The following is a 27,997-nucleotide window of genomic DNA, read 5'->3' as shown; positions in this document are numbered from 1 at the left end:
CTGACAACACTCAAGAGGCTTCAGTCCTGCTTCCACGGTCAGCTTCGTCCCTTTTAAAACTCCCTCCACCTTCAAGTCAGAGGATGGATGAATCGAGCGGAGGATGCTGTACATGTGAAGCAAAATGGGTCCTTTTAGGCGGTGTAAAACACAGTCAATGAGTTCCTGCTAATGATAAATGCTTCATGCTCGTTTTTTGACGGAGTGGCTGCAGGTGGGATATTCCTGTCCCCAGAGAGGAAAAAAAGCATAAGGACGGATGTGTCTTAGTTTTTCCTCTTCCTCCCGTTTCTTTTTTCTGTTTCCGAGTGGGCAGGGCTCCTGTAACATGCGTCTTTTCTCCAAGCTGACTCCTGCGTGACCTCCGGGTCAGGTCTGCAGACGTCAGTGATGGGAGATCAAGGGTTAGGATCCGGAGGTTTAGGGGTCGTAAGGGTCATAGTGGTGGAGCTCTAGCGGCTGAGGGGCAGCTGGGGCAGCGACATGGCCTGGTGAGGGAGACTCTGAGAGGTCAGCACAGAGAAGGGATGACCTGGAGAGCACACAAAGAGCAAAACAATGACAAAAAAATACCAGTCTTTAAATAGACTAACAAATAGCTGAAAAAAGTAAACAACTCACTGTCGATGTACCCGTGAAGGGCCACCATGCGCGCCCGCTCGGGACTACCAAAGGGGGAGTAATGCAGCTCATCGGGCAGGGACGAGGGTATCCTGGACTGGGGATGACCTTGGGGAGCCCCACTGTGCTGGGGCGTGTGCTTTTTGTGTCTTGCTCTGCAGTTTTGAAACCACACCTATGAAGACGCAATGTAACCAGACATCATGTAGCTATATTCTTGAAATAGAATACGATGATTCATTTCATTTAAAAGTCAAACATGACAGACCAGAACTGTAAAAGTTAATATTTATGCATATTTCAATACATACAGCTACATCCGTGCCATAACATAAGCAGATTCATCAGTAGCAGAAGAGTGTGCTGACCTGTATAACTCTCCTGCTGAGGCCCGTCATGTCGGCCAATTTCTGTAGCGTCTGGGCATCTGGATTGTTGTCCTGTGCGAACTGAGCCTGCATGATCTGCATATGGAGACAAAACACAAGCATGAAATCGGTTTATTACAGAGACCATGAAATACCAGATTTAGTACACACCGGTCCACCAAATGTGGTGAGAGAGCTGTATATTTGCAAAAATAAGCTGCAAATTATATTAAAAACACATGGTTTCTTTGGCTGTGATTTGGTGAAGTTTGTGTGTCTGACCTGTAGCTGTTCTGCAGTGAAGGATGTCCGTGCCCTTTTGGCCGGTTTCGGTTGACTGTCTTGTTCTGTTGGAACTGCTCCTTCTAACGTGATACCATTGCCTGAAAAACATACAAAAAAAAAAAAAACAGCAGACAAAATGTGTTGAGAAACTATTTTAATTAAGCAAGACAGTCTCAGGAGATGTACATGAACCAAAGAACTTGGACACGTATCATAAAAATAGTTTTTTTAAAAAATGTTTTCCACAGTTGAGACCCAAATTTAAGGGCCGTGAGCTTGTGTAACATGACTTACTAGTCCATTAATTATGTTAACATCCATCAGAAATCATGCAGACATATAATGAGGAATAATAAATGAAAGGAAATAATAAATGTACAATATTAAATATACTTAAATGTACAAATTCAGATAACCTCTGTTTTGGGCCTTTTGAGCAAACATCTGGAGAGCCACAGAGAACCATTGGAGTAAATTTGCCAGAACCACTACTCACCACTCTCAGCCGCTCGTTTGAGGTTCTCCACCATGGTGTCATAGTGGATCCTACACAGGACCTTATCCTCCACCAAGCCAAACTCTTCTCCCGTGGACAACTGCCTCTTACACGAGTAGCAGGCAAAACATGCCAAGTGGTATGCATTTCCCCTCGCACGGCGCACCCAGTCGCTGGCGTATATCTGCCGCCCACAGCGGGCACACTTAGTACCAAACCTACTGTGAGGGAGAGAAAACAGAGAAGAAAAAAATAACAGAGGCAAAGGAAGAGAAGCAGGAGAGAGAGACAGAGAGAGAGGGGGAGAAACAGAATGAGGAATTAGAGAGATGTAGGTGGGATAAAAAACAACGTTGCGGTAGAGAAAATTGAATTTTCAATCTTATCTCAAAGCCATTTCCAGTGCACACATTGAATTAAATATGCACAGACATCCTTTTTTCGTTGAGGATATTTTGAAAGAGCTGAAGTTGAAAATAAATGTTTTAAAACTTAAAGTTTTGGCAGAGCTCAAAGAGTTTGAGGAAGAAACCTTGGAGGAGGATATGGCCTTCAGAAAAGAGTCCTGACTGCGGCTGCAAGCTGAGCCTTGAATGCAAACAAACCAACACCTGCAATTTCCTGGCTGATGCATGAAGGCCCTGACATGTACACATGCTCGCACACACACAAACACAGACTGCACACACACCAGGGAACACACCGACACACATGTAAACCGGGGTGGTTTTACAACACAGTGGAAGATGAAGAAAGACTTGGATGACATCACTCGAGATCGCCGCGCTGTAACTGATAGCAACAGTGAGGTCAGGCGGCACATAAACCTAAACCACCTGACTTACCGTTCTCAATGGGTGGGTGGTGTTTGTGGGGGTGGGGGTTGTGGAGACGATGAAAGATAAATCGACAGAAAGAGAGAGGCAAAAGTCGGAAAATGCTTCTATGAGCTCCAAAAACGAGATATTAAAGTTTTAAATAAACATGCTCTCGTCATTTGATATGTTTTAATGTGTATGAGTGTGAAAGAGGACAGAGACAGACTGCCATAGATTTACATTCATAATCTCTGAAGATAAATGCGTGAGGTGTATGAACACTAAGGAATGATAAACTAATATAGGCTAAGACCGGTGTTATTTTTCCTACTGTCAACAAGCCCCATGAAAAAACTAAAACCAGTGATACGTTAATCCCCTGTCTGTTATTTTTCCAATCTTATTTAATCACAGTGAAGATGTAAATCTTTTTTAAATGGATCACAAACTTATGGTTCTAATTTTGAAGGCTGACCACTGTAGTTTTTTCCACAAACATAATTAAAACAGGACTGGACAATGGATTTGACGAGGGGGACTATTTAAAGCTGTGGATGGATACACATTTGGTGTTTTAGCAAGTATTTACAGTGGTGTGACAGTGCAGATGTGATTCTAAATAAACTACAGTTCCCATGTTCATCAGTGCAACAGTGTGGTGCACTGATGGGTTTTAATAGATAGAGGTCATTGGCAGAGATGAATAAGATACATCTGGCTCACAGACGCTGCTTAGTTAGTTTAGTTTAATGGGATTTGTTGAAAACGCGAAAAGAAAAATAGAATATCACCAGCCTCATCATGGAGTATTCAAACAAACTCCACTTTAATACAACAGAAATATTATATGAACGTCCCGTCCCAGTCAAAATAGATTAAGCTCCTTGTTTAGAGAGCACATTATGGGTTTAATGGGTATAAAACGCTTTAGGTTTGAGAATGTTATGGTGAGGTTAAGGAGCCATTGTTGGAGTCAGCAGCTGCCCATTCTGATGAAGGAGACGGGATTTGTACGCAGCCCGGGAGAAAGTGCTGCCTCAAGGGTAAAACCGGGGGTCAAAATGTATAGCCTGGTTTTAAATGCAGCTACTTCTTTTACTCTGTCTTATTTCGGCAGAGATAAAACATTAACTCATACGAGCACCGCATCTCACAAAACATGAGCCAGATTCAAAGAGCAGTCAATAGTTGAAAGGTACGAAGGCAAGGCAAGAACTGGTGAGGGCAGGATGAAAAGAACAGACATGGAGAGAGGAAGTAAGTGGCTGAGGGGGGAAAAAAGGCAAAGCAAAGAGCGTCAATGGCAGAACGAGAGCAGAGGGACGGAGAGCACGAGGGTTGCCAAGTGAGTGGGTTTGGCAGCGCATCAGTGCACTCAAATCCACTCTATCTGGGATGAAAGCATACTATAGCCCTTACATCTCGCAAACTCGTACCCCTCCTCATGTATATGAAGCTTATTGGCCACAAGTTACATTTTCCTGTATGAGAATATTTATAGGTCGTCATTAAATGCCTACTGTTTGAGGATCAGTCTTATTCTGCATCTGTCTGTCGACCATAGGTTCTTTATTATCGCTGTCAGATAAATTATATTTCATTAACACGGCAGTGCCCAAATAAAAAGCAGAGCATTCTTACCAGGCCTGGCATTCCTCATAACAAACAAATTCAAGTTCAGAATTAGAGCGAGTTTGTGGGCGACCTTGAAATAAAATTAGCTGGCATGGCACTTACACAGAGCTTAAGTTGTCACAGATATGTGCAACTTAACCAACAAACCCTCTTATAACCCAATAAAGCCATTCTGGAGACAAATCGACTCCGGGGTTTACCGTGTAGTGTATGTACGTATCATTTCAGATTGTTATGGAGAATTCCAGCCTGTTTCTACAGTAAAGAGGAAAACATTGTGGAACATTGCGGCTAATCTAGCGTGACAGCTTGTCAGTTTCATGCTCTGAGACAGAACCCAGAAAAGCTGCAAATCATCCCTTGTTTTAACCCCCTCCTCCTCCTCCTCCTCCTCCATCTTCATCTCCATCTCCCCTGACCCCTCCCTTTTTCTTTTTTTTTTTTGTATCTCATTTTGTCTTTGTACCAAAAAACCTGGTGTTTATTTTGGAGCACTGTCAATCCTCACGGCCCCCCCCCCTATATCACTCACAGGAGGGAAAATCCTACACCGCAAAAAAAACCCTTTTCCCCCCAGACCTCTCCTATTTGCTCCCCTTCTTTCGTCTAATCTTTACTCCTTTTTTTTTTTTTTTTTTTTTTTAGTAATTCACCTGCTGCTGAAAGAGGGGCTTGAGGAGGTACACGTTTTTTGGATTATTTCTGATGTGCTATGAGAATACTCTAATCTCTATTAGATTTGTCCTGAGAGATTCCTTGCTCAACTGTGCGGTTTTAAGACGCAGAGCTTCGTGTCGGGCTCTCGAACCAGAATCTAAGATGGGATAAAATACTTTACAGATAACTTCTTTTGACAGATTTAACATATTATCAGGCTTTAACGTGTTAACCCTACACAAAGGAAACCTTGACACTTGTATTATCTCCTCTTTCAGACTGCAGTAACTGTGAAAACTGGCGGTTTTCTTTATAACAACCAATCTGCCTCATAAAATGAATAATCTATTTCATAACTTTGACTGAGCAGTCTTTATTTAAATGTGTAGCATTGTGTGACAGATGTCTTATTATAATTTCTAATTCATTCAGTTCTTAATAAAACTCAATCACTCTGTACCGGTTACTCGTCTTTGTTGCTATGGAGACCTAATCAGCTAACCAGAGGTGGGTTGATGAATAATTATTATAACAATACACACACACACATATATATAAAGAGACACATACACATACACATGCTCACCCACAAAGTTCCCTACATACATGGACTCTGGTTACACTGTCAGTATCCCAGAGTGCCCCTGATTAGTGCAGCAATGCAACTTCCTGTGTGGCCTACAGCTCACGGATGAGGATGATGTTTCTACGGAACAAGGCGAGGGAGGGAGTGCAGGGAGGCGAGGGGGGTCATGGGAGGAGGCTGATAAAGAAATGAGTGTGTATGTGTGTGTGTGTGTGTGTGCAAGCCCCTGAGGCTTGACATGGGTTTGAGAGGCACAGCGTGGGCTCTGTCCTGCACCCCCTATACCGACTTAACCCCCTCATACACACACACACATATACACATACGCACACAAACACACACACACGTATATGGAGGGAAACCCACTCTGATTTCCTGCTATTACGCCCCATTAAAGCAGCTGTCAGTCCAAAGCCAGATGAGAGGCTGACACAGATGAGGAAATATCTCCAGAGGTTTGAAACCAGCCCAGAGGATCTGGACTCGCAGTAGTGTTTAGCCTAGTTTAAATCTGGCCTAAATCCAGATTACAGTTTATATTTACAGAGGTAACCATTGTGCAGACCCCAGTCCTGCAGCAACGCTACACTGTTCCTGCAGGAATTTCTAAATAATTTCTCACTTTTCCAGTGTGATTTCCAAGGAAATCTAATCTGAACCCACAAATATTATTATGCAAATTAAGGATTATTCTCCAATGATTGTTACCATGTTGAGTATGAGATACACCTGTTTGCAAAAATGTTTTAACAGTCCTTGAGTGACCTTCGGTGTATCCAGACAATCAAATCAAATATATGATCACTGCTTTAGAGTCACTCTACACAGATGGCGTACAGTTATAGATGACCAGTTTTACATCTTGTGAAGGTTATTTTGACATATGAAACATCTGTGCATAAAAAAACTACAGTTTACACCATGCATTCAAGAATAAGGAGAATAATAATACGAAGAAGTACATGACCATACTGTTTTACAAATGCAGACAGCAGTGACTACACAGGAAGTCCTGAATCTGCTTTCACTGCATCAAACCTCTTGAATTTCACTGTGAGCGCGGTCACTGCAACTCTGCTAAACTTTCAGCAGGACTCATTCATCTGCTGTTTTTTTCTCCATTATGATTAGATTTAGGCACCGCCTCAATTACTAAGATGTTGGAGGATCACCGTTGATTTTTTTTAATTAGAGGAAACGTGGATTAAAGTCGGGGTAAATTAGCTTTAGCCGAGGCTAGCTGTGACTCACTGGCCAGCTTAGAGTTAGCCAGCATGCAGTCATCTCCACTCCGATTTACAGTCCAATGCCATTTATACATGCTGTTTTGTTTAGACAATTACACGTTACACACAAATGGCATAATCATTTTCATATCGTAAGAGCAGCACAAGTCAGATTCTGCTCTTAACTCAGTTTAGACCAAATTTGTTCTACATAACTGTGTTTTGGTCTTTGTTCACTTTGACACCACAGCTATGAAAGCTAGACGAGTTTCAAGGTGAAGCTTTAAGTTTTTTATTATTATTATTTTTCTAAATCCATGTGGATTGCAGCACATAAAACTTTAGTATGGATTTGTTTAATCATAATATACAGTAATCCTTACGTACATTCATGGTGAAACTTCTAATCCTTCTCCTGGTGGGTCAATAACTAGTGCGAACACATTCATCGCTTCTATATTCAGACGTGCTTTTTAATCGCAATTACTGTATTTCACATAATTACAGTGTAGGATTTCTCTGATGAGCACATAATATGTGACCCAGTGACAGCTTACATCTGTACCGCTCATTACCGTTTTTTCTAACGCTCTTTATAAATCCACTCTGCGTGTTTCACACACCGGCTCAGGGAGCAGTGTTGAAGGCGAGAGGGGTGAATAGTGAAGGGGGCATTTAAACGGAGACGGGTCAGGTAAAATATTATTATGATGTGGCAGAGCAAACACTGAAAATCTCCATTTTGAGCAAAATGATTGGCAGCTGCTGGACATGCATAAATAAACAGAAATCTCAGTGTGTGTTTATGTGTGTGTGGCTGTGTCAGCGTGCGAGTGTGTGTGTCAGTGTGTGTATGTTCTCGTGAGCCGTAAAAGGAGGCAATGTGTACAGTGCATTTTTTTGCTAATATGTGCATGCAAATGTTTCATATTCATGTTTTCATATTTAGGTGTGTGTCCATGTCTAGGTGTGCACATATCTGTGTCCCTGTGTGTGTGTGTTTTAAGTTTGGATAGGAGTCACATTCAGATCAGAAACATGCTGACCGGGCACTAGGGGCGGTCTAATTGCTGGTCTGGAGGCCTGAGGGTCTGGGGTGGAGGACAACTAATTGCTGGTGATTATAAACCTCAGAGCAGTGGCCTGGTGTCAGGTTTCAATCAGAAAAACACCAAAGCTCACTCACAGGTCCAAGCACTCACTCACACACACATGCACAAACGTTATGTGTGTCCATTCAAAGTATACACCAGCTTCAGGCTACAGCACAGAATTTTACTATGTGCTGTCGCTGGTGTGAACCCCATTTAACCTCAGATACCACACACACACACACACACACACACACACACACACACACACACACACGCACACGTGTGGTCAGAAAAATGAATATAAAACTTCACCCAAACAAGACTTATACCGCATCTGCTGCATGCACACAAGCTTAGTAAGTGTTGAATGAAAGCGACTGATGCAAATTCACCTTTGAATTACAAAACAACAACAACAACACACTTCATTTACCTCAAAGTGCGCGTGTGCATCACTATCTCTATTTGTTTATTTATTGTATCGCTGTGTTTCGAAATTGCATGAAAAGACAGATAGATAGATAGATAGATAGATAGATAGATAGATAGATAGATATGTCACATGTAGATATGTATGTTATTGCACTTAAAAATAAAGACCTAATTTACTTGATTTGATTTTTTGTTTTGATTATTTCTTTTTGTTTGAAAATGATTTTCATGAAAAATATAGTTTTCATTTGAGGACAAATATTTATTTATTTTTACATTTTATGGATGATGCCAGGTCATTGTTGTACAGTAGAAACAGATTAGAATAGATAGAATAGAGTGGTCTCTGTGCTGGATGAGTTGACGCTTTGTTTGCATGTAGGGGTCGACTGAATTCATACAGCTCCACGGGCAAACAAGCATTTCCGGTCATTTCCTCTAAACTCCTCGTGTCTTGTAATGATAAAACAGCCACCGCGCGCCTCGTGGCACGTGGTGCGTTAACGGATAAGTGAAATACTCAGATAGTGTTTATGAATTGGGATCATGCAGTGGCCATATAAAATTGATCTGACATGGTCCACCTGAAATGAATCACTAGAAATGATCCAATGTTATTTCAGCGCGCCACTTCAAATCTGATAGGATCTGAGTTGGTGACACGTGGTCAAAACATCCGACCCCAAAAAACGTACAATGTTTCTTTTTTTAAAAAAAAAAAGCTTTTCAAAATAATGCGCAGTATTTTTTTTTTATGTGTTCTGATACTGGATAGGATTTTTTTTTTCTAGCTGGTGGAAATGTTGTGTTTGGAGTAGCCATAACAACCTCGTGGATCTGTCAGCTATGCACTGCAGTTAAAGACTTTTATTTTGTTACACACTTTGAGAGCTTTTGAAAAGGTCTTTCAAGAAAACATGAGGCAACCCGCATCCATCTCAAATGAAGAGTGCGTGCGTGTGTGTGTGTCTGTGTGTGTGTGTGTGTGTGTGTGTGTGTGTGTGTGTGTGTGTGTGTGTGTGTGTGTGTGTGAGAGAGAGAGAGAGAGAGAGAGAGACAGAGAGAGAGAGAGAGAGGTAGGCCTGTGTTGGCAGAGCAGACGTGGTATTTTGAAAACACGGTCATAAACTTACCCTACCTGAAATAATCCATTTTACAGAAGATCTCTTTGTTTTTGATGTAGCAGCTGCTGTGCTGACGTAACGACGTCCTGCAGACGGAACACTCCAGACAGCGCACGTGCCAGATCAGGTTGTTCACCTGCGAAGAGACAACATGCATGTCACACACACACACACACACACACACACACACACACACACGCGCGCACACACACGATGATAAATCACTACAGCAGGGTGTGTGGGTGTGTGTGTGTGTGTGTCTGCGTAGGCTAATAATGTTTCCATGTAGACCTTTGCCAACACAAATATATTTCTATATCATACATGCATAATAACGAGTCATTCATAATAATTTTATCATTTCAATATTTATATATTTCGGCCTTTAGGTGACTGTATCATTTTAGAGAGATCCCTTCGTGCTTTCATGCTGGCCTACTTTTATTCCGCAGTATAATATTCCCACATTTCATGAAATCCTAAACCTATAAGAAAAAGGGAGACTAACCTGAGGCTAAAATTAATGAATATTAGGAAATATTGAACCCTGGAGTATCCTCACTCGGGCCTTATGGAACATTTTCAGTTCAATATTTTCGTTCAACTACAATTATGATTTAAGTCTTTTGGCAAAACGAGAATAAAATACGTGTTTGACAGGCGAAGAGATACGAATGGATGAAATCAGTGAATGACTGATGGAATTATTGAAATCAGTTTGAAGCTTTACAGATAGTAAAGTCATCTCGGCGTCCATTTTCTTTGGAAATTGATTATTAATGACGAGAGATCATGAAGGGTGCCTTGTGAAATAAATAGAAATGTAGTCTGTACAAAATCCCGTTACACTGAGGTGCTCTGTTCATTTTAAGTTATCATGTGATCATTGTGCTGCTCAATGAACTGCTCATAAAAGCGTCTGGTTCTAAAAATGGCGATTTTATTTACCAGAAAATCAGTTATTGGAGCTAATTTATTTTATCAGTATATGTTCATTTGTTGACATACATTTATTAACAGCATCGGCCTGTGTGAAATATGTCGGCGTATGTAAGTTAATGATATTTTTAAACAGGACAGGGCGAGCATTGACGCACACAGATATTTGAATGTATTATATGATTATATTTATTATTTTTAAAATGTATTTATAGTTAGTTTAACTAAAATATTTTTTCATTTAGCATTCAAGATTTTTTTTTCCCAGTCAGCTGTAAAATATTGATGATGAAATGATTACACTTCCAGATAAATATCCTGACAAGTCTGGACCTCGATACAACAACAAAACTAATATAAATAGTTTTAATTTTGATCTTGAAAATTAGAAATTTTTTAGAGTCTATTTTTATTGAATATGAAATTTAAAAAAATATGTTTCACAATACTTCATGTCCAAACAATGTTTTCCCCGTTTTACGTTATCAGCTGTGCAGACTGAGATCAAAACACACTCAGATAAGAGACTAATGATCTTCCCACTTCCTGACTAACACACCCATTTGCGCGCGACTAAAAAAAAAAAAAAAAAAAAAAAAAAAGACTTTGCTTGGATGGAAGCACCACGCGAGCGCACGCGGCAAGACAGGGCGTAACGAGAGGCTGTTAAAAAAAAAAAAAAAAGACCAAAACATCCATGTTGTGTGCGCGAGCTCACAAACACAGTCTGATGATTGCCTAAAATGATTTGGAGCAGATACCGTCGGTGTTATTATTTTAAACTCCGTACATAAATGTTGTATATACATTTAATCTATATCATAGCCGCAAATAGTTATGGGTAATGTATTTTACCATCTTCACTTTTGTAGTTTAATGTCTGCCTGATGATAAATGTAACAGTAATGACGCCTAAAGTTCAGTCCAGGCCTTCTGCTCAATCCAGCAGACCAGTCCAAACCACAACAGGACCCGGGTCAACATGGCACCCTCCTTCTCTCACCTCCTCTGGTCTTGTGTAGACAAGCTATTTGTTGTCTGTCTATGTTAATACCGGCGTAAAAATATATGAAAAAAATAATAATAAATAATAATAGTAACCAAATAAACAAGAAGAAACATTCTGCTCTCTCCAGTTTCTGCCCGTTTTAATCGCAGTGTATGCTCGGCCTCTCACCTTTAGTAAGTATCTATCCAGGATCTCCTGACCGCAGCTGGCGCACATGTTCTTCCCGGTGGACGGCACCGAGCTGGTGGTGGAGGTCGGTGAGCACACGGAGGGTGTGGAAGGAGTGCTGGGGGACGAGCGAGTGTCCTCCCGCTCCATGTTGGACCGCTGGGATTCTCCGTCCGAGTGAGACTGCAAGAGAAGGGGGGCATCAGCACAGCTCAGTAACACACACACACACACGGAGAATAATCCTCATCACCCCCCATTTCAAAGCGCCAGTTTGCAGATGTCGCCATTTTCATAATGCACGCTTTTACTCACACATGTCAAAATATATATATATGTATATTTGCATGTAATTCTCATCATATTCCCGCATGCATTGGAGGCGCACAAGGGGGTGCCAAGCACTGCGCGCAGTAGGCGCACTGGATGGATTTTCAAAGCGTAAATAGGCGATAAAGCTCTCACCATTGGCATGTGTTTAGAGTCCACACTGCAGCGCGAAGCTCCCGGTGTACCCTGATGCTCGGTAGAGATCACCTACAAGACAACGTTCAATGAACGGCAAGCCTTCATCACTTTTCCAGTCTCATCTTCAGCTGAGAAATCCGCGGGAGACATTTGCAGACAGCTCTTCACAAGGCTACTCCTATATAAAGTAGTCCTGACAATAAACCCCGGTTAAAACTGTTTAAAAAAAGGGGGCCCCCGCAACAAAAGGCACATTTTAATGAAGCTATTTCAATTTGGATTGATTTTTCCCTTCCCCTTAACCCATGCCTCTCAGAATAATAGTATTTTCTTCGCAATCCAGGACACGAGAGTGGAGGGGGGAGAAAAACTACCTGTAATTACAAATAGCTTGAAACGCTGTGGATAAGAGGGACCCGGAGTGTCAATTTCAACTGTCAATCAGAAAAAGGCAACGGGTCACCCAAAGAATTGCAAATTTGATTTTTAATGGCTGTAATTAAAATCCAATTCTTCTCAGGCGAATTGGCAGCGCTTCGAGAGGCTTCGCGGACCGCAAATCACGCTATTCATAACAGAGAGGCGCGTGCCTCCTCACAGCGGCTGGCGCGTGCAGCTGATCTCAGTACACAAGCAGTGATTCTTATGACATCACAGAGAGACAAAACAAAACTCTCTCTCTCTCTCACACACACACACACACACACACACACATACACACACACAACGCGCGCGTTGCTGCGGGCTTGCAAATAAACTGCGCGTTTTTGCGCACCGGCATGATAGATCCACTGAACGCTCAGGAGAAAAAGATGAACAATATATAGGTGAATCAGAATTATTTCACGTTGAGGCATCGTTAAACCACATATCATTAGTTGTACGTCATCGCATTAATAATAATAATAATAATAAAAAAGGCTAATTCAGTCTAAGCCAAATGTTTAAGGCCCAAACAGTGCACAAGTGCTCTCCAATATTACGCACAAAGTTGAAGCTCAGACGTGTCCAAAGTTGTTAGTACCTGCTTCGTGGGAATTCCTTCGGACAGAATCTTATTTCCCTCTGAAAGAGGGGACAAAACTTCATTTTTCCAGTACATGAACCCCTGGAGTCTCACAGCGTACAGTGTCTCCAAACTCGGTGCGTGGATTCAGGAGAAGACTCGGCGATGGGCGTCAGAACTTGTACCATCCGTACCATGCATGGATTCGGGTGTAAGTTGCGCACAGTTTTTGGTTTTGTTTCTAACGCGAAATGTTTTCTCTCTCTCTCTCTCTTAAAAAACAAAAAAACGCTGCTGTGCGAGACGATCTGACCACCGACACAAACTACAAAAGTTCTGAAGCTACGCGGAGGCGAGGAGTTGCTTTGCTCCGCAGAGAGCCTTATTTAGAGCAGAAGAGATTTCTTCCTTTCCCCCCCGTTTCCCCTTCTCTGTCCACTTTTGGGAAGGAGTTGGAATACAGGAAGTGAATCAAATTGAGGGGTTGGCAGCTTTTACTCCAAAGGCTTCATAGGTGCAGGGGAGACTGCAAAAGTCGACGGGAGCGCAACCAAGCAGAGAGAACCAGAGTGTCTGTGCAGAGCTGTAGTGAAAGTTTGTGCAGCTCTCTGGCCTGCCTTATAGTTAAAGAAGGGGGAGGGTGAAGAAAGAGTTTCATATGCGTGAGAAGGGTGGACACACTTTGGAACAGTTATGACAGAAACTTACTCAAACTCTGGTGGTGTGTGTTTGATATCTCAGGCATTTATATCGGCTGCCAGAGGAAAGAAAAAAAAAAGCCCAATGTAAATTATAGTTATTTATATAATTGCCATTTATTTGCTACCAGAAATATGCAACTACAGCTGACGTATAGGCTGTAACGCAATAATTAACCCACATACTCGGGCATATAAATAAACCTCTTTGCACACAGCGTCATCATACATATGTGGGTTTATATAGTGAATATTCAGACACAACAGAATCTACATTGGAAAAATAAGATGCCACAAAATACATGAGAAATAATAAAACACGTTGAATATGATTTAATTAATTTCATTTGTGTATTTTAATGCCCATTATCTGGATTCAAAGCTTTGTTTTTGTTTTATTGTTTCCGTTATTACAACAGTTTGAAATATTTAAATGTGTGTCGCGTAAAATGAAAGTGAAACACATCATAAATCTATAGTTTAAAAGGAGAAACAAAAAGAGAATTCACGGATTTAAAATAAACTTTTTTTTTTTGGTTATGTAACCCAAACAAACGGAACAATTGTGGGAAAAAAAAATGGGAGAGCTGTGTTTTCATTTATTTATGCAAACAGTTGGAGGAGCTGATGGAGATGAAATGAGAACGCTCACGGAGTGATTTAACCAAAAGAGAAGGCAGAGCACACACCGACGCGTCAATCAACACAAAAGATCCCACACAAATGATCCCTTCAAAATAAAGCCTGAAAATATAAAAATAAGAAGATTCTCGGAGGAGAAATGATAAAAAAAAAAAAAATTAAATCAATTGGAGATATATTTGAACGAATAGGCCTTTTTATTGAAAACATAAATACACACATTTTTAAAAAGAAGCCATTTATCTGATCTGATGGAAATCAGAGTCGGTGGAGCGATTTCACAACAACAAAGACATTTTTTTTAAAAGGGGGGGCTCGTCACGTCAAGAGGTAGGATTTGATTACTTCGGTGCAACCCGAAATGATGCTCTTATATTTCATCTCTCCAATCATTGTCCTCCAGCCTAAGATGCGAGTTAAATATTCTTAAAGTCTTAAAAACATTGGCTCTGCAAAAAACCTTTGGTTGTTAAATTATCCTTCACGCAAACAGGCTTTAAGTTCACCGACATATTTTTATATTTAGTCTTTTTTTTAATCGAAAATTATTTTTTTATAACCTCACACCTGCAAGGAAACACAACTCAGATCACATGAAAACTTATTGTGCTCCACTGACAAAGACAAACTTTAAACATTTTTAAAATAGTTTCCACATTAAATTCAAATGGAAAAGGTTTAAAAATATATTAAAATGACTTACAGAAGGTTTTGGTTTGGACTGCACAAAAATGAAAGAAAAGCGGGTCTCAAAGCATTAATGGATGCTTTAATAACCAGGATTATATAACAGAAAATATTGTGACATCAGGAGAGAATTGTGGTAATCTCACTGGTTTTTAAAAAATCTCTGAAATTTAAAGATTGCCTTTAAAAAAGAAAAAAACATAATAATGGAGATAACAAGTAGTCCGTTAAACCTCCCATTAATGAGATGCAGATGGTTTATTTGACTTCTTATAAAACAATCCCATTACATCAGCAAAACCATGTGGAGCATTTACTTTAGTGGCGAATCCTAAAGTCTCAATCCTGTGCTTTAGGAGCAACGTCGAGAATCTACCACACTGCACATGTGATATTGAATTGCCTTTAATTGAAAAAATTAAAATAAAGAGAGACTGTGGCAAAGGGAAATACCAAAAACTCTACACACCACAAAAAGTCTGTAAAAAAGAGTTTGATTGCAGTCGTATAAAAAACTGGAAAAAAGAAAAGCAAAAAAAAGGGGGGGGGGGGCAAACTATTAGGAAAGGAGTACAAGTACATCACACAGAAATACTGCAACTTACAGTACGTGTCGCTGAGTGGCTTGTGGCTTTATCGTTTTTGAACTCTGTTAATACAAACCTGTTACAAATCTGTGTTTTTTCCTCTTCACCGAAGGCTTGAATAAAGACACAAACATTTGTATTTCACCTTTAAATAAAATCTGAAAGTAAAAAACACATCAAACAATAAGATCAGCATTTCCTGTAGACTCCTAATAATAACATCTCTCTCTCTCTTTCTTTCCTGTGTGTCATGTGACTCACAGCTTTATAATGATTCACCTGCATTAAATCTCTGCAAAAGTGAGAAAGCAGACTTGATAAGGGATCCAACCTGCACAGCGGTCAGGTATGGCGGCATACGTTTAAGACTGAAAAACAACGGATGAACTGCAACCCAAAAATAACTCAAAGAAAAAAACACTTTTAAGTACGTGTCCGTGATTGCTGTGATTACTCCCAAAGAGTTTGGCTTCTCAAAGTATTATGAACAACTTCAAATCCTTTTATTCCCAGATAGGATGTGTATAGTCTTTATAGTGTAGAGTCTGTTTGTGTGTGGGAAGGGGCTGAGGTGTGTAAAGGGGAGGAGGGGGATTCTCCAGAATGAGTGGGTCATCTTCTAAACTTGCGGAAGGGCCTGCTCTGGTTATTATTGTGGTGTGATTTAGAGTAGGGCTCCCAGCGTTTCCTCTCTGGCGGTTTGTTGTAAACGTAGGCCGACGGACCCGAGTAGTCATCATCTGGATTCTCTTCCATCATCTGGAGCTTGGCCTCGATGGCGCGGATCTTAGCACTCGTGCTAGAGGGTGGGAGGAGGGAGGAGGAAAAAAAAAAAATAGGAGATGTTAGCAGGCGAGGCTGAGGGGGAAATACCAGTGTTGGTGCTGAGGGTGACGGACGAACATGAGTGATGGACAGATCTGGCTGAGGGGGGGAAGAAGAGGAGGTATTAGAATTCAGTAAAGCGGAGGAAGGGAAAAAAATGGAGGAAGACTTGCATTTAAATGCTGAAACCGAACTTGAAGGAGCAAGTGAGAGGAGTTTGTAGGGGAAATGACAGTGCAGTTGGGAAGAAGAGCGACGGAGGGAAGCGTTGAAGAAGTATCTAAGCAGCAGGGGAGAGACACACTCTAGAGGGAGCATCAGGGGAAAAAAGAGGGGAAAAGAGTGTTTATATTTCCTCTCGTGCTGTGTGGAGAGAGTGATTTTGAAGTTTACACTACAACCAAAGTGTGGAGACTTCCCTGAGAAGAATCCCGAGAGCTGATACCTTCATACACACTGTGGATTGTCTCTGTTAGACTGTGAGCACAAGAGGCATTTTTACAGGCATTGTAGGCTGAAGTGTAGCCACAATAATGGGAGATGTACTGTAGATATGTCACTATAACTATAATTCCACAGACCCAAGTATTAGTACAGTTGTACTTAGATGAAGAAATCGATTTGAACAGTGGTTTGTGGTGAATAAAACAAGCCCACAAGCTCTCCTATAATACATTCAGGACCAAGCTTGAGGTAAATGGAGGGCTGCATGCGGAAAGTTCCTAAAATGACCAGATACTACGTCTACACTAAACCGGCTAAATTTGAAAACGCTATATCTGTGCAACACAGATGCTCGTGTGTCATCCACGGCCGTATTTAAATGAATCGTTTAGAGATCCGCTGTTGCAAATTACTATTTTATGATTACAGCAACAATCATCTGACAAAATAAACATACATACAGGTTTATATAAAAAAAAAAAGCTCTACAAAAATATCTGAATAACCACAAGGAGTGATGATGCTGTGTGTTGACTGACACCAACCTGAGGTGGTTGGCAGTTACGGTTCCTTCCTCTGTTGCACCACTGCATGACGGTTCAAGGCTTGGAGGCATCGTCTTGTCGTTACGGAAACCTTCAAATCTCTGTGGACGAGACACGTGGAGCAAAACGAAATGACCCACACAAACAAGTGATGGGAACACGGATGGACAGACAGATGGAGAGAAACAAAGGAGGTAAAATAAACAGGTAGAAGTAAGAAAATAACCTCGTACGGAGGAGAGAGAGAATAGAGAAGATAAAGAGAAGCCGACAGTCAGTGGGGTGAAAATAAACGCCTGTCTCGTTCAGACCTTGAACCTCATGTCCAAATATGCGTGAATATAGAGATTACAGCTCATAACCAGAGTTAACTTACACCTAAAAAGGTGTGTGCTGACCAGTAAGATTGAAATGTCCTTCCCTGCTGAACACAAACAGTTAACTTAAGCCTAACTGGTGTGTCTCTAGACCAAGGCTTGTGTCGAATCAAGACAATGCGGTCAGAGGGAGCAATGCAAAAAAAAAAAAAAAAAATTATAATCACACCTGCATTTGGAAACATTTTTAGTGCCAAGTTTGAACGTGACAAGTAGAGGAAGTGAAGAAGACAGAGAGACATCCCGTCAAGCAGACATTTAGAAAACCATCAGACCCTCTAATAAACACCCAGCACTTCTCTAGAGAGCCAACCCCAGCTTCCTCCCACAAGCATCAACATTATTAAACTGAAGTATTGATCTTTGTTTGTGTCTGGTCAAACAGACAGTAACCAAGCAGGACGACTGCGAGAGTCCAGCTCATAATCACACCCTAAGGCGCGAGGGAGGATAAAGAGGGAGCAGCTGGAGAGCAACAACCAACGTCTGCACTCATTCCTTTCAAAAACCACCTTCCAAAACATCTCCACCAGCCCAACACAGAACTCTGGAAACCTGTGAAGAAAAAAAAAAAAAGAAGAAGACAAAAACAAAACAACGGTCAAACACATGATCGGCATGAGAAACCCTGACGCTTGGTGGCAGGAGCAGCAGCAGGAATATAAGTGGCACTGAATCAAGTTTAGTTACATAAATGCCTAAAAGCACACACGTTCTTACATACTGTCCTAAGAAATAAATAACATGTATAGCCAAGAATAGGTCTAAAACAATGAACATGCCACCAGTCTCGACCCTTCCCTTCCACCCATTCCTCAAGGCACGTAGCAGGAATGTATATAGATCTACATAGAGCCAATAAGGCCATAGTGAATCTGTACACGATGGGATGCGTTTAAGTCTAAATATTTCTCGTTGTTTGGTTAAACATCTGCGTTTTAATTATCTTTCAGCACTAGAAACTGACGTACGTGATCTGTATGTTTTTAATCGCTGCATCCACAGAGTTCCTCCTCCTCATTAAGCATTAGAACAAGTGTTTAATGTGTTATAGTTCAGATGATAAATTATGGTTCTGATAGCATTAGCGGGGATGAGTGTTTCACATACAAAGATTGTAACATACATAACATACACCTTGGCTAAACCCTGTATTGATAAATACAGAACGATGCAGTAATGAATTAGAGCACAATTGTTTGACTGGTGAAAAAAGTCAATTTGTGTTTGCGAAGGGTTTACGAGGGGAAAACGTTCAATAAACGTTCATCAAAGTGATTTCCTCTCTCTTTCATAGCTACGTAATAAAGTCAAGATGTAAGCCTGGAAGTGAGACAACAACTTTGACTCCAACAAATGTCTCTGACTCACTTATCCCAGTACGTCACTTCTGGGTTGAATTCAGCCAAGACAGGCTCGCTTAAAAAATAAATATGACATTCAACTGGATGTGAACTAGCCGCGTTGGTGGAAAAAAAGTCGCTCAAATATTACTTATGTAATAAAGATTACGCTGAGAAGAACTGGTGACAGTATCAGGGATTATCTTTTACATTGGGCGGATAGTACTTGTGTAGCTTTGTCCATGAACAAAACACTGGATCATGCCAGCTTGGGTATGTTGGGGGTGTTTTACACCCGAGCACAATATTAAGAAAATCCAGAGTTTGCAACCATGCACAGGTGGGCAAGCCTCAGCATCTGCTTCAATATTTGCAACCATGCACAGGTGGGCAAGCCTCAGCATCTGCTTCAATAATGAGACAAATATTTGATAGTTTGATGACACAAGGATTTTCTTCACCTGCTGCAGTTGAGTTTATATCCCAAAGCAGACTGTGTCGGACAACGTGAGCTTAATTTCGAAGGATACGCTTGTTAAAGCGCATCGTGGGATGGAAGTATACATCCGGCTGGGACACGGAGGTCGGTCCGCAGTGAGCAGCTTGACAGCGAGATGGTCCAGCTTTGCTCGTACCTGGCTGATCATCATATTAACCTGAGCCTGAGCATGCTTTTAAAATATAGGATGAACAGTGACCACACGCAGCTTCATAAACTGGGTTAGCAACACAAAGCAGAAAACTTTCTCCCGGACAAAGCTGTTGATCGGCTGCCACATGCTTGAAATTTCACGCATGGAGGCCGACTTCCAGTATGTCACGTACGTACAAAGACAGGAAGACATTAAAATACATTTTATTATTAACACATCTGAACCTTTAAAAAGGGAGCAGAGTCTAGGATTTAGTGGCATCATCTTTCCAAGCTTTATTTGATGGAGACAGCTGAAGAGTGACAGGAATGCAGGGAGAGAGAGACGGGGAATGACATGCGGGAAAGAGCCACAGGTCGGATTCGCACCCTGGGCTTCCGCAGCGAGGACTGAGCCTTTGCACATGGGGCCGCTGCTCTACCTAATGAGCTAAACACAACCCCATAAAAGTCTCACATTATATTCAATTTCTGTCGTACGCTGTAAATACAGCCCCCTAAATGTTACGCACTGGACCTCAAATGAATAAAAGTGTATAAAATCCAGAGAATGGTGAGCACCAGACCAAACTCTGTTAACATAGTACTGATGTTGAGATCAGGCCACTGGCAAAGGAAGAGTATGCAGCAGGTGCTGACGGACACTGCGAGTAAAGTAGTTCAAACTCATTTGCAGACAGACTGGTATTAATCGAACATTTGGGATATAAACAGCCTCAATAACAGAAGCTATTTTTGGTCTGAATGGTGGATTGAGCCCAGTTATAATGAATCTGTGAGCAGATTTATCCAACAACGTGTTGTCTTAGAGGCGGCAGCGTTGACCTCGACCTCTCTCCATTATGCGTTTGTGTGTGTGTGTGTGTGTAGGGCGTGATTCGTCTCTATACAGGATATCCCTTCACCCATTGCCAGTAGGCTGTCTATTGTTAAGAGACAGGCATAGGTTGTGCTGGGATCCCACTGCTCTCCACTGCACTCCGGCCTTCATCTTAAGAATTATTAAGATTTCTTTCTTCTTGTCTTTGTCTGGACTTTTTTTTTTTTTTTTAATCTCTAGACCGACAGATATATTTCAACCATCACGATGTGTCAGATTTTTATTTATATTTTTATAGAAAAATAGAAGAGTTTGACACTTACCCTCACCTGAGCGTGCGCCCAGCGCACAACCAGCTTTTTGGACAAAGCTAGCTTCCCATTTAAACACTGGATCGCCCTTTCTGCCTCCTGCAGACACACACACAAAGAAAAGCAAGAAGAAAAGTTTTCACAGTTATGATTAAAAATCAGTCTTGATGATTGCACCCAAGTCATTAAATAATTAGTCCAATAGAGACGGCAGAAACAATAATAGATGATGATGTGCCTCCAGATAGATCAAAAGTGACGTGTGTGTGTGTGTGTGTGTGTGTGTGTGTGTGTGTGTGTGTGTGTGTGTGTGTGTTTGAGAGGCTGTGTGTGAAAATGTAGTTTTGTCTAATCAAATGAATAAGTGGCACTGATGCTAAATTACATTAATAAAGTACTTTTTCTGTGTGTGTGTGTGTGTGTGTGTGTGTGTGTGTGCGTGTATGTGTGTGTGTCTAAGTGTGTCTCAGTGCGTAAGATAAACACACACTTCCTCTTTATAATCCTTTTGGGAGGGCTTCATATCCCACTGATAGACACTAGCTGTGAAACTAGATGCTTATCACGATCCCCAGGCCCATCCAAAACAAATACTGCCTGCTGAAGCTGAGCGGCCGCCTTTAAGTCCTTTTTTTATACAGTATATATATATATCTATTATAATATATACGTATAATATATATATACTTATATATATATATTATATAACACCATATTTTTATAGGAAACAAAAAATATGGTCCACTTCAGTAAGACACACAATCAGGTCCAGACTGCTTGAAGATGTCAAAAGTTTTCCTAGGTCACTTGAGCATTAGGAGATTTGTTCCAACTTTCACAAGAGTGCAAAGTTTAAATCAAACAAATAACACCGATACATTTGGCATATTATATATATATATAAATAAAAAGACTGACATGACAAACTTTTGCATTTAACACACCTGAGTTTGTACTAACAGTTTGCGAAAATACACACTGTGTTCAATAATTATGATCAAATATATATATTTCATCTTGCACGTACCTCTCTAGTGTTGAAGTTGACAAAGCAGTAGCCCCGTGGCTGTCCCTCCAAAGGTCCCGACTTATGAAACAGGAAGTCAAACTGTTTCACATTGCCAAACTTCTCCAACAACTTCACCAGGTGATACCTGCCGAGAGAGGAGTCATAAAAACAGAAACAAGTGTTACAGAAACAGTGAAAATAGTGTTTTTTTAAGGATTCTTCAATAAGAGAGAAGAAACTTTATTCAGTCAAATGTCCAAATGATAGTCAACAAAATGCACTATAAAATACATTGTCAGTACATTGTAGTCCAACCTTATGAAGCAGGGTTAGCCTACACCTTACTATTTGCCACCTTACAGTTTGTGAATGTGTCAAATGGGGCTAATGAGAATGACAGCTTTCTGTCCCTGACACCTTTTTAGCAGCAGGCCAGCTGGTGTGGCAGCTCAGTGACAGTAAATCTCTCATTGAGACAATACTGAGGATACAGTAGCGGGACAATGAGGGAATAAAAAAGAGGAAGCCTCAAATCCCCCCTGAGCACCGAGCTCTGCACAAACAACATCCACTCAGCGTGTTGAGCTGCCTGGAACTGCTGGACTACGAATGCACACAGACATACAGTATGTGGTCATTGAAGAAGTATGCGGCGTTGGAAGGATTTGTAGGTTTGCGTGTAACTGACCACTAGCAGCCATGGGAAAAATACTTGAACTGACAGGGTGGGAAAGAGTGAAATTAGTTCAAGGTCACCTGTAGACGATATTCACTGGTATATTAGTGTAAACACCCAGATGCTGAGTGAATATTTAGCAGGCGCTTTTCTACTTCATGATCTGTCAAAGCGACTGTGTATGAAGTGATTTATACATGCATTAATCTTATCTTTCCATTCGATGGGCTGCGATTAATGATTCTTTTCATTATCGACTGATGCGTAGATTATTTCTGAAATAGTGAAAAAGATTCAAGTTGGCATATTTAAATGGCTTGTTTTACTGTCACAGAATATGAAGAAACATTCACATTTGAGAAGCTGGAACCAGTAAATAAGTATTTTTACTCAAAAAAAAAACAACCTTAAATTATGATCAAAATTATGGATTAATTGATTATTAACATAAGTCTGATGTCCCTCTACTAGCTTCTGCTAGAAACAGTTCATGAATAGCACACGGCATCTTCCTGATCGCTTCATTGATGGCTTCAGTGGAGTTCTTCATTACCTCAGTAATAAACCAGAGTACACACACACCTGTAACCTGTACCTGTTTGAAAACCAGTTAATTCACACGTAGCTCACACAACGCATCTCATATTACGTTTTTTTTCATGCTCGCTCTTTGGCATGAACGCTCTCCAATTATTTCATATAACTGATGAATATATTTTGTTCTTTGCGTCGCATTTACAGGCCTTTTCCACGTCAGACATCTTCACCTGTCACAGCAGGAAAAAAAACACAGGTGTTACCAATAAAAGCAGCTAAATGGAATACAGCCATTATTCATTTTATTATTTAAACTTGTGCTCTATGGCATCATGTTTCCAATGGGGGAAAAAAAACATCTATAAAACTATAAAAAGCAACAACAAAACCTGAAAATGCACAAACAAAAGACTCACAACAACAACAACAACAAACACCTTCCTGTGTTTTTGGTTTGGTGCCTTTACCTTGTGTGACGGTCCAGTCCTCAGAGTGACCTCAGGTGTTTTGTATAACTGTTAAAGAGGAATTAATGCTTCAGCCTTTTATTGTTTGTTATTTATAACCCTGAAGTCATTTGTGTATGTGCTGGCTGTGTGACATTACTGCGCAAGCATGCATTTACAGTATGTGTATGAATGGGGATTCAGTGTGGGATGAGGAGGGTGAAGTGTGGGATTTAGCTCCAGGTTGTACTAAGTCTTCCACCCTTCTATGAGTCCCCAGAGGGCTTTTGGCAAAAGATTTCTGCTTTTCCCAGACAACACCCTGTACAACCTCCCCAAGTGGAGGTGGCTCCTCCAGCGCAGGGCTCATCGACAAAGGAATTCAAAATAATGTTTCGACATATAACTTAGAACACTTTGCTGCACTCTCTTATACTCAAATAATTCGCCTTTGCACTTTATGCACCTCTGAAACACTGATTTAAGTCAAACGCAAAAACTCTAAAATGTTGTAATGCACCAAATATTGGCTTCTCAAATCGCAATGGTTTCCAAAGAAATGTACGCGTATTGCATATGTGTAAATGTGAGAGAGATTAAATGGCTGACACTCTAAGAACATTTTTGGATGCTAGCGAGCTGAACCACAATGGACCGCTCCTCCTGGGGGCTGTTAAAACCACCGGAGGAAGAGGAGGAGGAGAGGAGGAGAGGAGGGGGAGAGTAGGAAAGGGAGGGACAAGTGGGGGGGGAGTAAAGTTCAGAGAGGGGATGTTGACAGCAAGGTGAAAGGTGGAGGAAGAAGCCAAAAGAAGAGAGGAGGTGAGAAGCCAGGTAGGAAAGATACAAGAGCTAGGAAGCAAAGAAGAGGAAGGAAGAGAGGAGGGGGGGGATATGAACCTAGTCCAGAAAAAGATAAGAGAAAAGGTTCGGGCCAGAAAAAGATAAGAGAAAAGGTTTGGGCCAGAAAAAGATAAGAGAAAAGGTTCGGGCCAGAAAAAGATAAGAGAAACGGTTCGGGCCAGAAAAGTGCAGGTCAGAGGGGAAAAACTTTAGACATGAGGAGAAAGGGGAGTTTCAACTTTCTGGCAAGGTAGCTCAGCAATATCTTCATATTTAAATCTAAATCTAGGCCTGCATGCTTATAAGTACTTTAAAAAAACAAAAAAACATGACATCTTCCAGATACACAACGTAAAATGCAACAAGCGGGCCAGAGCGACAACAAAGAGGAAGACGGTGATGGATTACCACGAATGAGAAATTCCCTCTGTGAGCAGCCAAAAGCACAAAAACATGAATATGTGATGAAAGCTCCAGTTACACCTGCTGTGTGTCTCTGCTCTGTGAGCATGGCACGGAGAGGTGAAAAGAATCCGACGGGATACTATATGAGATGCTGATCTAAGCTCAGAGAAGATCCTTGAACGGGGAGGGATGTGCTGAGCGTTTAAAAAAAGGGCGACGTAGCAAAATAACGAGAGATGCTACCTGCTCAGTAGTGGGAGAAAATTTCAAAAACACATGCGTGGAAATCGATTTTTCTTCCAGGTTTGTAAGATATGAGCCCCACAGGAAACTTTCAGCCTTCTTGGAAAAAAAACTTGACATCAGAAAATAACCACAAACACCTACACACAACACGCAGGAATTAATCTTTTCTGAAAGGACACGTTACACAAAATAAAACAGCTGCCTTCTTACCTCATCACATCCTAATCGATCTAATATTTCAAACCAGAGCATATCTGGATGCCTCCAAAATACTCTGATAATTATCTTAATACTGCTATACAGAAGAAACGGTCTTTAAAGAAATCTTTTAGCCAAAGCAGACTGCAGAATAAACACCATTCATTTTATATGTAACAGACGTGTGCTGCGTTCGGTGATCTGGCCTCACACATTCATAATCAGCACCTTGCGTTTTCAGGTCTGCATTCCTCCTCTGCACCGAGTTTTGGTTTGGCTTTACCGGGACAAACAGGGGGAGTTACTGCGTGCGCTACCCAGGAGCTAATTAATCTTCCCAATCAGCACCAGGGGCCACGGGCATTTCTCTTGTTTTCCCTTCATACTGTGAAGCAGTGGGCTATTTAAGGAGAAGTAGAGCAGAGCAAGGAAAGGGGAAGGAAACGCCTGTCTAGACGCCCACCAGAGCTGCGGCGCATACATTCTCCAGCAGCCCCCACAGGCACACAAACACACCCCTCACCCCGAAAAAAACTACCTTCTCTCCGTCACAATATCCATGTACAGGGGTCGCATTTGGAGTTTACACGTCCCTTGACACACGTGCAACAATGAAAACGATCTTTGCACGTACATCTGATGTTGTGTAAAGTGAGACGCACTACTAAAATACACAGACACCTCTGTGTGTTGAAGCCTGCACCACTACCAGCTGCCACCTAAACATCAACTGTGTACTTTAACATCCTTACACACACACACACACACACACACACACACACACAAACAGCTCCAGGTTGACACAGAGAGAGTAAACAGGGCAGGTGAGTGAGGAATGATGGCTGCTCCTTAGCGGAGCAGGTCTCCACGCCTCGCTGCCTCTCTTTCACACACCCAGCCCCTGTCTGCTCAGTCTCAGCCCGCGACACACACACACATACACACACACACTACGCACACAGTTAATCAATCATATATGCACACACAATGCATCGCCTCTCTATGAGGCGGAGACAGGCGAGTTCGAAAGCAATGCCTCAGGTTCATAACATGGACAGCCTTACAGCAACGGCAAATACAGCCTGTGTTTTCCACTCAGCTGGCTGGAGAATGGCATCTTTGCAGTGATATATATGTGTGTTTTTAATGCCAATGCCATTTAATCTCTTATAATGTGATGACTAGATTGTAGGGCGCAGTATTATACTGTCTCTCGGGTAGTTTCTCCTCTAATCTAATCTGAAACATACATGTGTAATGGTGCCTGGTTGAAAGCAGCAGTGGATTCACTCACTCTGTGATTTTGGGATCGATGTTGCCTATCCACAAGCGGTTTCCGTCATGGGCCACACTCTCGGAAATGATGGAGGCATTTTCGACTGTCCCTGCTGCAGACGACATGTGTACTACTGTCAAGAGAAAAATAGGAGGGGAGATGAGTTTAACATTTTAGCATCGAGTTCATGTTTAATCGTAGCACAAAGTGATATCTTGAACATCTAACCCTACAGCATGTGCAACTACATGCAGGCATTCAGCTCTCACAGTGAAGTGTCAGGAGTTAAACCTACATAGGTAGAGTTAGACAGTAAAAAAAAAAAAGGTCTAATTATACAGTAATAATAGGGAAGCAATTTCTAACATGATCTAGGTCATTTCAATAAATCAAAAGCTTGCATTTTTTGTAGTATCTGAGTCAGTTATGTCATAGTATACACGTCAAACAGTGCGCTCATCACACACACACACACACGACACATCTGTGTGTCTCTATCTCAGGCTCCACTGCTACTGTAATCATTTTATCATTCATTGTAATTGTACAATATGTTTGTGTTGATCCCTCCTCTGTGGCTCTTCCTGAGGTTTTTCCCTGTTAAAGGGTTTTTTTTTGTGGGAAAGTTTTTTCCTCACTCGAACCTAAGGGTCTAAGGACAGAGGGTGTCACTCCCTGTACAGACTGTAAAACCCTCAGAGGCAGATATACTTTGTGACTTTGGGCTATACAAATAAAATCTGATTTGATTTGATGAGTTAATGTGTACAAACATGTTTAAAGCAGCAGTCTACACAACATTACATGTTATATATATACACACACACATATATTTACATTTACAGTAATCATTTTAAAACAGAATATAATGAAGACAAGAGTTGCTTTTAATCTGAAAAACAAAAATAAAACGTTGACTTGCTATCAGCTAACGTTAGCTTAGCTTAGCCGCTGAGGCTACTTGTCTACCGGCGCGTTGCTCCGCTGTTTGCGGTTTGCTGGTTAACACGGACGGCGTGAAAGGTCGAACTAGTCCCGGTCGTCCAGCTGGTGTCGAGGTGTTCAGCTGAGATGACCCATTAAGCGGCTAACAGCCCGTAAGAGACGAGCGGTGGGGGCTGCTAGCTGGCTAGTTAGCTCGGTTAGCTTGTCACTTTACCTCCTCGGTCTTGTCAAACTTTTCCTCTCTGGTAGCGGCCTCGACTTGAATCAGCTGCGGATCCCACGTCAGGGACGGACTCTGCGACGTCAAAACGTGACACTGAACATCTCAGCGCTTTTATTTTGATGTTTTCCTTCCTGTGAAACTGGTTAGCAGGTTAGCTTAGCTTCGAGGGACAAACGGTCGCCCTGCTAACCGTCTGACAACAAAGGCGCGTGCCGATGCCGTGGTTTGTTTAACTGTCGGTGGGCTCGAGAGGAGGCGCTCGTTTTGCTACAGTTTGGCATCTCCCGGTGCGGGAGCCAACCTTTGTTTATGGGAACCCCGCTCGTTCGG

General features: G+C 41.4%; 3 protein-coding genes across 9 annotated transcripts in view; 1 reads left to right on the top strand and 2 right to left on the bottom strand.

Annotated features, from left to right (window-relative positions):
• Positions 1–27,997, top strand: part of morn5 (MORN repeat containing 5) — a 56,591-nt gene that overhangs the window by 12,498 nt on the left and 16,096 nt on the right. The window lies entirely within an intron of this gene.
• lhx6a (LIM homeobox 6a) lies at positions 7–13,689 on the bottom strand. Of its 6 annotated transcripts, none has more exons than XR_002042021.2 (9): positions 12,951–13,682; positions 11,924–11,995; positions 11,459–11,641; positions 9,357–9,478; positions 1,771–1,991; positions 1,272–1,372; positions 990–1,085; positions 622–776; positions 7–532 (listed from the first exon to the last, which is right to left on the bottom strand). XR_002042021.2 is itself a non-coding variant. In XM_010736706.3 (9 exons), the coding sequence occupies exons 1-9, from the start codon at positions 13,026–13,028 to the stop codon at positions 453–455; spliced, it is 1,128 nt and encodes a 375-aa protein (XP_010735008.1). In that variant the 5' UTR covers positions 13,029–13,643; the 3' UTR covers positions 8–452. The 6 variants fall into 6 exon arrangements, 5 of the variants coding, with proteins under 5 accessions (XP_027137797.1, XP_027137795.1, XP_027137798.1 ...); XM_010736706.3 differs by having other exon boundaries at positions 8–532; positions 622–796; positions 12,951–13,643; XM_027281996.1 differs by having other exon boundaries at positions 7–796; positions 1,771–1,988; positions 12,951–13,680.
• On the bottom strand, positions 15,183–27,876 carry rbm18 (RNA binding motif protein 18). Of its 2 annotated transcripts, none has more exons than XM_019260195.2 (6): positions 27,659–27,876; positions 26,518–26,632; positions 21,891–22,017; positions 20,876–20,962; positions 17,361–17,461; positions 15,183–16,345 (listed from the first exon to the last, which is right to left on the bottom strand). In XM_019260195.2, the coding sequence occupies exons 2-6, from the start codon at positions 26,622–26,624 to the stop codon at positions 16,159–16,161; spliced, it is 609 nt and encodes a 202-aa protein (XP_019115740.1). In that variant the 5' UTR covers positions 26,625–26,632; positions 27,659–27,876; the 3' UTR covers positions 15,183–16,158. The 2 variants fall into 2 exon arrangements, with proteins under 2 accessions (XP_019115740.1, XP_010735018.1); XM_010736716.3 differs by having other exon boundaries at positions 15,203–16,345; positions 20,882–20,962; positions 27,659–27,874.

The sequence above is a fragment of the Larimichthys crocea genome, chromosome IX, assembly GCF_000972845.2.
Source record: "Larimichthys crocea isolate SSNF chromosome IX, L_crocea_2.0, whole genome shotgun sequence".
NCBI lineage: Eukaryota > Metazoa > Chordata > Actinopteri > Sciaenidae > Larimichthys > Larimichthys crocea.
The sequence above is the reverse complement of the archived record's forward strand: the minus strand, read 5'-3'. Positions and strand labels throughout refer to the sequence as shown.

What these genes read in the sequence shown, in the direction of transcription:
- lhx6a (XM_027281994.1), bottom strand. Translation starts at nt 13,028, where the DNA reads ATGTACTGGAAAAATGAAGTTTTGTCCCCTCTTTCAGAGGGAAATAAG. An exon ending in ACTCTAAACACATGCCAATG is followed by an intron (nt 11,642 to 11,923) that starts GTGAGAGCTTTA and finishes CTTCTCTTGCAG; the next exon opens with TCTCACTCGGACGGAGAATC. An exon ending in TGGATAGATACTTACTAAAG is followed by an intron (nt 9,479 to 11,458) that starts GTGAGAGGCCGA and finishes GTCTCTTCGCAG; the next exon opens with GTGAACAACCTGATCTGGCA.
- rbm18 (XM_019260195.2), bottom strand. Translation starts at nt 26,624, where the DNA reads ATGTCGTCTGCAGCAGGGACAGTCGAAAATGCCTCCATCATTTCCGAG. An exon ending in TCAACTTCAACACTAGAGAG is followed by an intron (nt 20,963 to 21,890) that starts GTACGTGCAAGA and finishes GTGTGTCTGCAG; the next exon opens with GAGGCAGAAAGGGCGATCCA. An exon ending in GTAACTGCCAACCACCTCAG is followed by an intron (nt 16,346 to 17,360) that starts GTTGGTGTCAGT and finishes CCCACCCTCTAG; the next exon opens with CACGAGTGCTAAGATCCGCG.